The sequence below is a fragment of the Eleutherodactylus coqui genome, chromosome 1 (assembly GCF_035609145.1).
Source record: "Eleutherodactylus coqui strain aEleCoq1 chromosome 1, aEleCoq1.hap1, whole genome shotgun sequence".
Classification (NCBI taxonomy): domain Eukaryota; kingdom Metazoa; phylum Chordata; class Amphibia; order Anura; family Eleutherodactylidae; genus Eleutherodactylus; species Eleutherodactylus coqui.
Window position 1 is genome coordinate 53,820,763 of NC_089837.1, and position 12,953 is coordinate 53,833,715.

The 12,953-nt window shown below is 44.4% G+C and overlaps 1 protein-coding gene across 2 annotated transcripts in view; it reads left to right on the plus strand.

The window, feature by feature from the left end:
* The window catches only part of MMUT (methylmalonyl-CoA mutase), a 37,211-nt gene extending 26,080 nt beyond the window's left edge, over positions 1-11,131 (plus strand). For both annotated transcript variants that reach the window (XM_066596206.1, XM_066596199.1), the window contains exons 10-13: positions 2,020-2,151; positions 4,348-4,495; positions 5,379-5,546; positions 10,794-11,131. In XM_066596206.1, coding sequence (XP_066452303.1) covers positions 2,020-2,151; positions 4,348-4,495; positions 5,379-5,546; positions 10,794-10,922 — 577 coding nt within the window. In that variant the 3' untranslated portion in view covers positions 10,923-11,131. The remainder of the gene's footprint in view (positions 1-2,019; positions 2,152-4,347; positions 4,496-5,378; positions 5,547-10,793) is intronic.
* The last annotated feature ends 1,822 nt before the right edge of the window (positions 11,132-12,953 follow it).

Consider the following 12,953-nt stretch of genomic DNA (forward strand, 5'->3'; position numbering starts at 1 on the left):
CCTGTGCCTCAGATCTCCGTTATCAGTCACTGCTTGATTCAGATGATGAAACCTCTATACTGTGAGCAAGAAGCAATTTATACCCAGCAGCAGCAGTATCCTCAGGAGTGCAGGATGTTCTGTAACTTAGGATATATTCTTTTTCTATATTAACTATTTTTTTTATTTGGATTTTCATCACTTTTCTTATTTAACAAAAACATAAATAAGAATCAAAACAAATAATGTTGCAACCTTGTACACTGGAGTGCGGTGCTCTGGCAGGCTTCCGTGTAGTCCTCAGTGCTGAGAGAGCATTCTCTCCCTTGTAACGGGGCTTGAATACCTCACCTCCAGCAAGAGGTTGCTGTGATTGGCTGAGGTGTCGTTCCTGAGCCAATCAGAGCCAGGTGCTCGATGAACCAATCACAGCCATACGTTGCATTACATCGTCGAATGGCTGTGATTGCTTCGTTAAACGCCGGCTCTAATTGGCTAAGATGGTGTTCCTGAACCAATCACAGCGATTTCTTGCTGAAGGCTGCGGATTCAAGCCCTCTTACCAGGAAGAGAATGCTCTCTCAGCGCTGAAGACTGCCGGAGCGCCGCAGACCAGCGAGAGGGACCCAGACAGTGCCTGCAAGGTGCGTAGCAAGAAACCCCTGAAAAAAAACACCATGTGCCTCTATTGGCACAGAAATTTAATATGAGACACGGTCTTATTTTTAGGGAAGCACAGTACTTTTGTGACTAGATGTATGGTTTCCCTTGTTCACTTAGTTCACCTAATGTGCAAGTTTAGTTGTGCAAAGCCAAATGCATCCAACCATTTGGACCGTATTTTACTGTATTTGTGTTCTTCCTTACGTTTAAAGTATATGCCTTTTTCTCATGGTAAAAGTAGATTGACTTTATCCTTAAATTCCCTTAATTTAAGGTGAACTCATCCAGGCACTTCTGATAGATTCTAAGGGCAGTATTATAGTAGTTATATTCTTGTACATAGGAGGCAGTATTATAGTAGTTATATTCTTGTACATAGGAGGCAGTATTATAGTAGTTATATTCTTGTACATAGGAGGCAGTATTATAGTAGTTATATGCTTGTACATAGGGGGCAGTATTATAGTAGTTATATTTTTGTACATAGGGGGCAGTATTATAGTAGTTATATTCTTGTACATAGGGGGCAGTATTATAGTAGTTATATTCTTGTACATAGGAGCAGTATTATAGTAGTTATATGCTTGTACATAGGGGGCAGTATTATAGTAGTTATATGCTTGTACATAGGAGGCAGTATTATAGTAGTTATATTCTTGTACATAGGGGGCAGTATTATAGTAGTTATATTCTTGTACATAGGAGGCAGTATTATAGTAGTTATATTCTTGTACATAGGAGGCAGTATTATAGTAGTTATATTCTTGTACATAGGGGGCAGTATTATAGTAGTTATATTCTTGTACATAGGGGGCAGTATTATAGTAGTTATATTCTTGTACATAGGGGGCAGTATTATAGTAGTTATATTCTTGTACATAGGGGGCAGTATTATAGTAGTTCTATTCTTGTACATAGAAGTATTATACTAGTTATATTCTTGTACATCGGGGGCAGTATTATAGTAGTTATGTTCTTGTACATAGGGGCAGTATTATAGTAGTTATATTCTTGTACATAGAAGTATTATAGTAGTTATATTCTTGTACATAGGGGGCAGTATTATAGTAGTTATATTCTTGTACATAGGGGGCAGTATTATAGTAGTTATAGTCTTGTACATAGGGGGCAGTATCATAGTAGTTATAGTCTTGTACATAGGGTCAGCACACCAAAATTAGGACTGGGTTCTAAACAAAATTGAAATCTGATGGGTTGATTTATACTACTTTGCAGCTATTCCTGATTTTTGGACTCAAAATTCTGATAGATTCTACAATCTGTGACTGAGGCCTTAGGGCGCAATTTATGAAAATAATTGTTGTTGTACTTGGTAGTCGAAATGTGATCCATCCTTCTGCTCTCTCGCTCCCATAGGTGCACTGTGGGGGAGATCACAGACGCAATGAAGAAGGTGTTTGGTGAACACAAAGCCAGCGATAGAATGGTGAGTGGAGCGTACCGCCAGGAGTACGGGGAGAGTGAAGAGATCGCCTTTGCTTTGAACAGGTAGGTATAATTAATGCACAACAATATGTTGAGCTTACAGTCGCATTGTGTTCCCCATTCAAGGCCAAAATCTAGAAATGAGGTTTTTGGTGTTTTATTGGAGTCCAGCATCCTGCTAACCGTGTCTGAAAGCCTTATGCTCACATTTTGGGGATTTATGTAGCGCGATTCACAGCGTTCTGTACGAGTGCGATGAGTGCGTCTCTGATGTCTGCGCTGTCACAAGGCATCAGCCAAACGGTCCGCTCTCCACATCCCTGCTGGTATTGCTTACATGTTAACCGTCTATGTGAAATACACAAATGTAGCAAAGACGAGTTTGTCATTCAGCTGATCGGATGTCACTATAATGACCCTCTGTTACAGATGCAGCAGAGCTGAGTTTGACATCCGGCACAATTCATGATCAGATTGTAGTTTGTTTCTTTTCTGCACGCCGGACTGACGGTAATCTGAACTCCGAGTTAACATCATGAAGCCCAAAAGAGTTAAATGCCGATTTATTTATTTATTTATTTATTTATTTTTTTTTTTTTTTTAAAGCTCTGCTACATTTATTAACAGTTGTTGCTTCGTTCGTTCTTTGGCACAACTACTTGCTTCCCAACGTGTTTTCCGCAGGACTGCAGGTGATCTCGCATCAGGGTAGACCACAAATTCAGCTCTGCTACAGCGAAAACAGGAGACATTCACAGCTCTACCCCGTCAGGGTGTATTTACACGGGTGATTTCTGCGCGTTGTCAGACGCACGTGAAAGGAACAGTTTTTTTAATGGGTGTATTCACATGGGTGATTTTTCTCTTGCACCAATAGTGAGAGAGAGAAGATTGCAGTATTACCTATTTTTGGGCGTTCCTGTTTAAGAACTGCTCATTATTCCTTATGGAAGCAAAAAAAAAAAACCCCACTTTGCGCTGACATGTAAATCATGGCACTCGCCGTGTAAATACTGCACAGGCCGCTATTACAATGTGCTAGCAGCTGCCGCTAGCGCACGTGTTTATCCAGTGATTGCCAGGCTACGCATGCAAGCACTATTGCACAAGCATTAATGGCGCTCATATAATAGCGAACTTACACTCACAGCAGGTATTGTGATGTATTATAAATTAACCCATCGTGATATCACAGCGAGTTGCGTTAAATTAGATGATAACAGGCTGCAGACAGCTGGGCTTTGCATCTTCGGTACCCTGTCAGGCTGGCACAGCAGGCACAGGGTCCTTCATGATCACGAATCTGCTGCAGGACGTCTGATGTGACAGCTTCCTATACGCCCGCAGTCCTGCGTCTGTGTCCTGATGGCTGATGGGGCTCAGGTGTGGGCCGGGGCTCAGGTGTGGGCCACGGCACACGGCGGAGCTGAAGATGGAGCCAAGTAAAAACGTCTCGGTATGGGCCTAGAAGAGGTAGGCTCCATCACAGTCCTACTGAGTATGTTACTCGCCTCCTCCGCCGATCCGCGCCCGACACCCTTTGTGCTTGCTTTTCACCTGCGCCATTTACCGATCCGTCTCTTTCAAGGACAGGCAGCGCCACAGCTGAATACTGTTCAGTGACGCCGCTGGGGTTTGCCCTCTGTAATGCCGACGCTGCTCACGGGCCACATAAAATCAGGTGACGGATTTGGCCCGCGAGCCTTATGTGTGACGTGTAGCGTACGCAATGTTTGAAGCTTCAGCTTGTCCGATGGTTGCAGTGAGCGCTGGCGTGTGTAAGGGACTTTACAGAAGGGGTAATTCTCCTCCAGACCCATTACAGTTAATGGGGTACTCAGACATGTGGTCGCTTGTAGATGCACCAGCGGTCCGTGAAAACCAATCTCAGCAGGCCCCAGTCTGCTCTCATTTCTTGGATGACACTTGCTCATTCAAGTCAGTGGGTGTGCAGGAACAATTGTGGGCACGTGAGATGGCGTGCCGCTCATGCATTAAGGCTAAAACACTAAGAATGATCTAATGCAGTCACAGAAACGTGCAGTGGAGCCTAAAGAATTCTTTCAGCAGCAGAGGTGTATATTAGGAGGTTCTACAGCAGCCGAGCTCGACATTTTGAGGTTCTGCAGCAGCTGTGATGTGTATTGCATTGTACAATTGCTTAGTAATTCTCCCATGTCAGCAGAGAGACCCTCCTTACCTGTAGGTATGATTGTCACATGGAGGCAGACGGTAAGTTGTGTGGATCATATATTGCAGAGTCCAGTGCTTCATGGAGCGAGAAGGAAGGAGACCTCGTCTGCTCGTTGCTAAAATGGGTCAAGATGGCCATGACAGAGGAGCGAAGGTTATCGCCACAGGGTTCGCAGACCTCGGCTTTGATGTGGATATCGGACCCCTTTTCCAGGTGCCTTATGTTAAAATTCCTCAACCTGTATAGTTAATTGTTACAATCAGTGTTCTATATTAGTACACAGTCTCTGTATATTCCTTTTCTCGTAGCCCCCACGCCCCCATCACCACCCCCCGTTGTATTCTGCAGGCCTATTAACAACTTGCAATACAGCGCTGGTTGCAGGATGCTTGGAGATGAGCAGCCTCGTGTGTGCATGGGAAATCTGTTGGTACTCATGTTCGCTCACCTACGGTTAAAGCCATTTCCAGGCCTCTATGCTGGGGCCCTTAATTCTTAACCAGCGGTGTCCCCCTTTAAAGTCTGTGTGCAACTTCTTTTCAGAGTCCTGTGCTTCGCGCTCTCCTATACAAGTCTGTGGCAGAACGTGTGCGCGGGACTCGGATTTTCGTGCTATGCACCAACTTCAGAGCGGGACACCGCTGGAACGGGTAAGTATAACAAAAATACATCACCGGGCTCCTAGTCACATTCCCTAACGGCACCGTAATTTAGTTTATGGTTCTGTGAGGACTTGACAGGTTCCTTTTAAGATGTCTTAAAGCTGGGTCACAAGCAGTATGGATACCAGTAGAGCTCCCACTATCGTCCTCACACAACTTTCCCAGACTCCTGAATGGCAGACACTCCTCAGTATGCAGTCCTATATTGCTTACCTCCATGTCACTGGGTAGGAATGTCCTTCACAACTGTAGAAAAGAGCCTGACCGCTGCTCTCCCGCTACTGCAGTAATGGCCCTATTGGTTGTTGCCCCACTATTCTGCACAGGACGGATCACGTCGTCCCTCTTCCTCTATTTTTCAGCTACTTGCGTGTTTTTGAGCTGTTGAGGGCTCAATGGGTACAAACACTAATGACCTCTTCTCCCTCCGATAGACTCCTCGTGAGGTGGCTCAACAGGCGGTGGATGCAGATGTGCACAGCGTCGGCGTGAGCACATTGGCTGCAGGCCACAAAACGCTCGTCCCGGAGCTCCTCAAAGAGCTGTGTGCCTTGGGACGACCCGATATACTGGTGATTTGTGGAGGAGTCATCCCACCCCAGGTAACTGTACAGGAGGGTCTGCACGTACTGTGCTCCAATGCTTCAGCTTAGGGTGGGCTGGTGCTCATACAAAACAGGCAGAGCTGCAGTGTAAAGCATGGTGGACGCGGAGAGTTGCAGCTTCTGATGAGATGCTTAATTATTAATTGTCAGATTCAGTTTGAATTAAGTGGTTCAGGGGTCTTTTGGGGCCTTCAGGAGAGACACTATTTAGCAGTATTCAGTATACAGGAGTTTAATGATTACAACTTTATTTGTTGGGCTTTTGGTGTGATTTATTTTTGCCAACATTTTTTCCCACGAACAGTACTGGCTTCCTTTTAGCATTTTGATGCACAAAATTTTCGCTCTCTCAAAATTTTTAGGCTTATTTAAAAAAAATAAACAATAGACAAAATGTTTTTACACTCCAGTTTTTTTATAATATTGCGTTACCCTCAGGGCTCCTACCCACTAGCGTTTTTTTAACACTGCGATATCGCTGCGTTTTTTTTTTAATGCAAGTGTCAATGAGACTTTCTAATGTTAAAATGGCATCGCACAAAAATCGCAAATTTGTGCTTTGCGATTTTTGTACGACGCGATTTTAACATTAGAAAGTCCCATTGACACTTGCATTAAAAAACGCAGCGATATCGCAGTGTTAAAAAAACGCTAGTGGGTAGGAGCCCTTAAAATACACTTTTTATTCAGCCACTGTCTACCCCAAATTTTTTTAGAAATGCATGTAATTTAGTGTAATTATGACCTCCTTGGATCCAAAACCGTCCGCGTCACTAAGGTGATAAAGCGGTTTTCTGGCACTAAAGTACTGGTGACCCGACTTCAGGATGGATCATCGATAGTTCATCAGTGGGGGTCCGTCACACGTGATCCGATCCAGCGTGCGCGTGGACCTCCTTCTCAGGCCAGTGACGTCACGTTGATTCGTCATGTAGCTCCGTCCCATTCAAGTGGATGGAATGGAGCTGCGATATACGGTAACACATAGCCACTAGTTCCAACAAATAATTGCTGGAAGGACCATATGCCTTCCTGGGTGCTAATTGCTTTATAGTTGCCCTGCAGAGGAGCCCCAATTACTGGTGCTAGTTACATGAAAGTACTTCGTCACACGGTGGATTATCAGGTGTGTGCAGGAGATGCTGGATTAATGGCATTTCACTGGGCATTATTGGACTTTTTTGGGACTCTTGTTTCTCCACAGCTGGTTTCACATACAGATAAAGGGCAGGATGCAGGGTTTCAGGGGTTAATGCTGATTTACTGACAGACAAGGTGACCCTGCAAGAAACTTGTCTTTGTCGCTCTCCGTGGCGCGGCCGAAGACTGTAACTTGTGAGATGTATCTCTGCATTTATGTATGAGGAGCAGAGCCGACGGCAAGAGAGTCCGTGATGCATATTCCAGTGCCCAAGGAACGTGTCCTACACTGCGGGAGGTGCGAAGTGCCAGCTGACATAGTCACATTCTGAGAAAACACACATTTATTATATATATATGATAGATATTTTGCTCAGAAAACATTAAAGGAATATTTAAATAAGAGAGATGGAACAATACCTCTGCGCCACCTATTGGAAGGCAGCATTCCTGCAAGTCAGTGTTAAGACTCTTTATACAAGCCTTGTAACAATGACTGTGAATTAAAATTCTAGGTGCTCTCCCTAAGGAGAAAAGGTGACGTTCCTGACCCACATCACAGGCCTCTCTCTAGCCATGCCAGAAACGTACTGCACATTGATGAGGGGCAAACATCCCAAAACAGATGTCTGTGTATGGATTCTGGCTCGGCTTTCAATTCACGGTCATTGTTACAAGGTTTGTATAAAGAGTCTAACGTTGACTTGCAGGAATGCTGCCTTCAGATAGGTGGCACTACAGAGGTATTGTTCCATCTCCCTTATTTGCATATTACCCAGAGGAGCATGAATGGCCTTACAAGTCTCCGCACTCACTCACCTTCTAGGTGCTCTCCCTAAGGAGAAAAGATAGCGTTCCTGACCCACGAATACTTGAATTACACATTGGGTCTCAATGAAGCACGGCATCTCTAGACTCTTTCACTTCTCTCACATGTGTTCAGTGTGAACCTGCTCTCATCTGTGAACAGGGCACCAATGGTGGACCTGCCGATTCTGGTGTTCTCTGGTGAATGTCAGTCGAGCTGCACGGTGCTGGGCTGTGAGCACAGTCCCACTACATGACATCGGGCCCTCATTCCACACTTATGGAGTCAGTTTCTGATAGGTTGGTTAAAACATGCAGACCAGTAACCCACTGGTGGCCATTTCGTAGGGTTCTTACAGTGTTCCTCTGGTCCCAATGCCAGGTTGATGCCCTTCTACCACCCTGTACAGCTGCTCTCATGGAACATCTTATGTCCTGCTATCTGCTTCATGCTTTCAACTCTGTGCTGGGGGACACAACACACTTTCTTGTACCAGCACGTATGGATGAACCATCCTGGAGGAGCAGGACTACCTGTGCACCCTGGTTGGCCTGCAGGTAGCGCCTCATAAACCACTAGTGAGAAGGACGCTAGGAAGACTGGAGAAGATTGAGCCAGGAAGGAGAAGGAGAGTCTTTGGCCACCACCTGTAAAACAATTCCCTTCTTGGGGGTGTCTTGTTGTTGTCTCTCCAGTTCTCCTGTTATCACTTTATTTGCACCAAAGTAGGAGGAATGGATTCACAACCCCTTCTGCTTCCTTGACAGATCGATATCCCTGAAGTGCAAGTGACTTATAATATACTGTGATGCTTAAAGGGGTATTCCAGTTACACAAAGTTACTATCCAAAGTTAATACATTTTGCAGTGTGGTTCCGCCTTAAATTTTGTGTCCGTAGCTCTATAAACCATTACCTCCTTTTGGAACTTCGGAAGTGTTTATTCACAGTTTTCCTTGGATGCATCCTGTAGGCATTCCAGTGCTACAAGTTGGGCTTACTCAGTAGGAACAACCATGGACAACTGTTTTTTTTTGTATGTTTTTTTTGTTTTGTTTTGTTTTTTTATTCAGCTCTTGGGATCGGATTGTTGACCAACAGTAGGGCAGCGCTTAGTGGGGGTTCACACAGGGAGGAAGTACAGAGTGGGGAATTGTGGAAAATGTAGTTTCAAGCTGTATATCGGCAGCAATGCGACCGCCATCTTGGAAAATAGCGATGTCTGGAAATATCAGAAAGAAAGGACAGGATAAGGCCCAATGTCCACGGGCGGATTTAAATTGCGGAATCCGTGCGGGCGATCCGCAGTTCAAGGGAAGGGAAGCATGGGGCGCCCGCACTTCAATTAACACCTGCGGCTTTGATTTATGGATGCCATAAATTGTAGCATGCTCTATTTTACTGCGGATGGGCTCCATTAATCTCTAAGCGAGTGATCTGTAATGCATCCACAATTCAACAGCCGATTTATAGGCAGATACCTCTCTGGTTGCTTGGAGACCAAGCAGGGAGGAGGGGGATGGCGAGCACTTTGGGCGTGCGATTTCTTCTTTTCTGCACGGACGAGCCGCAGTGCCTCTTCACGGGGGAAAAAGGCAATCTTCATACTGGTGGGAGGTCTAGTTTTCTGATACAGGCTTCTAAATCCTCTGCATAGATCTAGAGGTAAATGCTAAGATTCTGTTTGCCTACAGCCACCAATAATGGAAGTTCATTGGCTTACTACATACTGCTCAACCCTATAAGGGCTAGCGATACAATACAGAGTGGGTGATGAAAAAGTTGGCCGCCACCACGCTCTTATGAAAGCCGTGTAAAAGGAAATTTGTCTTGGTTGCCCATAGCAACCAATCACAGCGCAGCTTTTATTTTACCTCAGCAGCATAAGAAATGAAAGCTGTGTTGTGATTGGTTACTATGGGCAACAAAGACTGACTTTCTTTTAGACAGCGTTCATAAGAGCGTGGTGCCGGCCTACTTTTTGGTGGCCCACCACGTAGTAGTGAGAGATTCTGATGACCACGTATATGCTGGGTACAATGTAATCGTGAAGGACTTGTGTGGAATCAAATCGCAGATTTATTGTTATTTACATCCCTTCTCTATGATCATGGCAGGGATTTGTGAACGTTAATGTACATGGTGGTTTGGCTCCACAAAACAATCTCCATGAGGACCCTTCACCTGGCTGCCCTTTGGAATCTGTCAGTAGTGCAGCCTCAAGACTGTAACTTCCAGAGATTATTTCTATGCTATGATATAAAGATTTTGTTCATATGTGACCCTAATTGTATGAGAGTGCCCATTATATATGTAACTGGAGACGTCAGGAGGCACCTCCCAGTCTATGAGGTTCCTATGAATATGGATGTGTGAATGATCCTCAAAAGGTCTCCATGATTATACTGGGTCCTGGCAGAAATCAGAAGAGTCAGCGTTGATCCTGGCAGTAGTGCAGCCTCAAGTCTAGAACTTCAAAGAACCATATTCAACATACAATTAAACACCTTGATATATTCATGGATCTTCCCATCAAATAGAGAAACTAGGGCAGATCTACTATTGAAAACTATCTTGCATGACATCTAGGAGGTGTTTTAGACACTTTTTGCCAAAAAAGGTGTGGCTTCACAGGAAAGGGGCATGGCCTAAAATTTGACTTTTCCAATGAAAATGCACCAAACGTTTGATGCAAAATCTCTCTAAAAACTAAGCCAACTAATGGGCCAGACAGTCTAAAGATGCACCAGATTTATCATCCAGCATTAGCCACTGTGATAAATTAGCGCATTTTAAGGGTATGTTCACATGGCAGAATTCACAGTGGAATTTTCCACATAAATTCCACTTTAAAAAGCCATCAAAATCCACAGTTTTTGGTGTAGATCCGAACACGGAATTCGCCCAGTCAATGGGCAAAATCCACTTGTAGAATTCCAATGCGGAGTTTTGGGGTTTCCATGAATTTCTGCATCTGAATTCCGCGTCAGACACAAATTGTGACCATTTTTAGAGGTGGAATTCGCTACGGAAAATACCACTGTGCGTTCTACCGTGTGAACATACCCTGGACGGTTTGTAGTGTCTAGTCATTAGACCATGTTAGTAAATCTGCCCCAAGGGTTTTTTGTATTGAAGTCCTCAATAAGGTGTTTCTGTGACAGAGGCCCCAGAGTCAAGACCACTGCTGCTACCTACATGAGGAATTACTGACCTTAGAACGCTCTGAGTGCTCCTCATCCCTGTTGAATTTTTCGGTTGTGTGTTTCTTACCCCTACATTTTGTGCTTTCGACAGGACTATGAGTTCTTGTATGACGCTGGAGTATCCAGTGTATTCGGACCCGGAACCCGAATCCCCAAAGCTGCCGTACAAGTCATCGAAGATATAGAAAGAAACCTGGAGAAGCGCCAGCAGTCATTATAACTCGTAAGGCTCCATATTGTGTCCCATTTGCAGGGCTGGTCAATTAGAGGCGGATATGGTAGGTAGCGAACATCAGAAGATGGTTAGAAGACCATTCACTTCCTCAAAAGACTTTTTGCTTTGTGGCATCAAATTTGATAATTGGTGTTTGTGAGAATGTCATTTATATGTTGAATCATAATTTAAAATAAAACATACTTTTTTGTAAATTTTTGCCCTTTTTTTGATGAGTTTCTCGTGGTACAATCCAAAAATATCAGTTTCAGATACTTCTCAGATAACGTCAGAGATTCTGACTATGCTACAACAGTTAACAAGAGGCATGTTTTTTAAATTTCTTTTGGCCACACACAGAAGTATAGGGGGACGCATCATTCAATGACTGCTTTGGGGGTTGCCTTAGTAGAGTATTTGTGTCTTAGGGCTCTGTTAGGGTGGCTTCACACTTGCGAGAAAATTGCACGTTTTTGTTTGATGTGAGATTTATGAAACCAATGTTTTTTCAATGGTTTCCTTCCCATTTGCGATGTTTCCACTCATGCAATGCGGAGTGGAAAAAAAATTGCAACATGTCCTATTTTTGTGTATTTTTTTTTTTTTTTTATCTCCCATGTTTTCCTATGGAGCCTACTTTTTATTGCAACACACAAACTTGCGATTTTTCATGCAGTGCATTTTTAACATTAGAAAGTCCTATTGACGTTCGTGCTAAAAAAAAGGAGTGTTTTCAGTGTGAAGGAGCCCTTGTTGGGTTTCTAGTCTTGCACTCTTATTTTCCATCTCTTAAGGTCCTCCTGTCTAATGTTCATTGGAGAGCTATTGGAATTGATTCACCGTGCGCTCCCTGTAGGTCCTAGTATCAAATGCCGATTTTACCATCTGATTTGAATAGACACTTTATTAGCGATTCCGGTACTTTCACGATTAGAGCTTCCTGGGATGGAAATGATCCCTGTGACCCTGAAGTGCAGCATAAAATCATTTGACAAGTTTTTCCATGAATCCGTTTCAGTGTGAATCCACATTTAGAATGGCAAAATCCAGCGATCTGAGTGACTTCCAACGAGACCCGATCATCGGGGCTAGACTAGCCGGGGTCAGGATTTCATACACTGCTAACCTTGTGGGTTTTCCCATGTAACCGTGTGGAAACTATACAGAGAATGGAGGGGTCTAGAAAAAACATCCAGTAAAAGGGGATCCTGTGGATGGGAAAAATACTCTTCATTAAAGGGGTCCGAGGAGGATGTCTGCCAAACAGGCAGGACACAGCAAACTACTTGCAGCTGAGATATAGCGCTAAATACAGGTGTACTTAACCCATTGATGACACAGGATGTAAATTTACATCCTCTGCATTCAAGGTTTGTATAGAGGGGAATTAGGAGCCGATCCCACTCCATACAATGCAGGCGTCGGCTGACAGCCACAATCAGTGTGACTCTGATCACAGCTGATCCTTTTAACTAGAGATGAGCGAGCATACTCGGTAAGGCGATTTACTCGAGAGAGAGCATCGCCTTTTTCGAGTAACTGCTGGCTAAGATTCGGGGGGGTTGCGGAGAGGATCGGGAGAGAGAGGGAGAAAGATCTCTCTCACTCTCCCCCCCCCCCCCCCCCCCCCCGAATCTTCAGGGTCGAGCCAGCAGTTACTCGAAAAAGGCGATGCTCTCTCGAGTAAATCACCTTACTGAGTGTGCTCGCTCATCTCTATTTTTAACCCTTTCCAATCCACTGTCTGGCGTCTAAAGAGATTCTGATTGAAGCCTGTACAACTCCGATGACTGAAGACGTCCGGCAGGGTATTCTTACTGTATATTACTGGCCACTCTGTTGTCGGGGGCCTCCCCAGCGTGTCCCATACCGCAGTACTGGTTATAGCCAGCAGATGGCACTATTGTATAATGGCAGAAAGAGAGAGCCCCCTAGGAAACCCTGGATCCAAAATTGGATTGCAAAGGGTTAAATGCTGCTCTCCATTCTGACAGCGCTATTTCAATGCTCCGATCGGAGTTTGGAAGTTCTGACTGT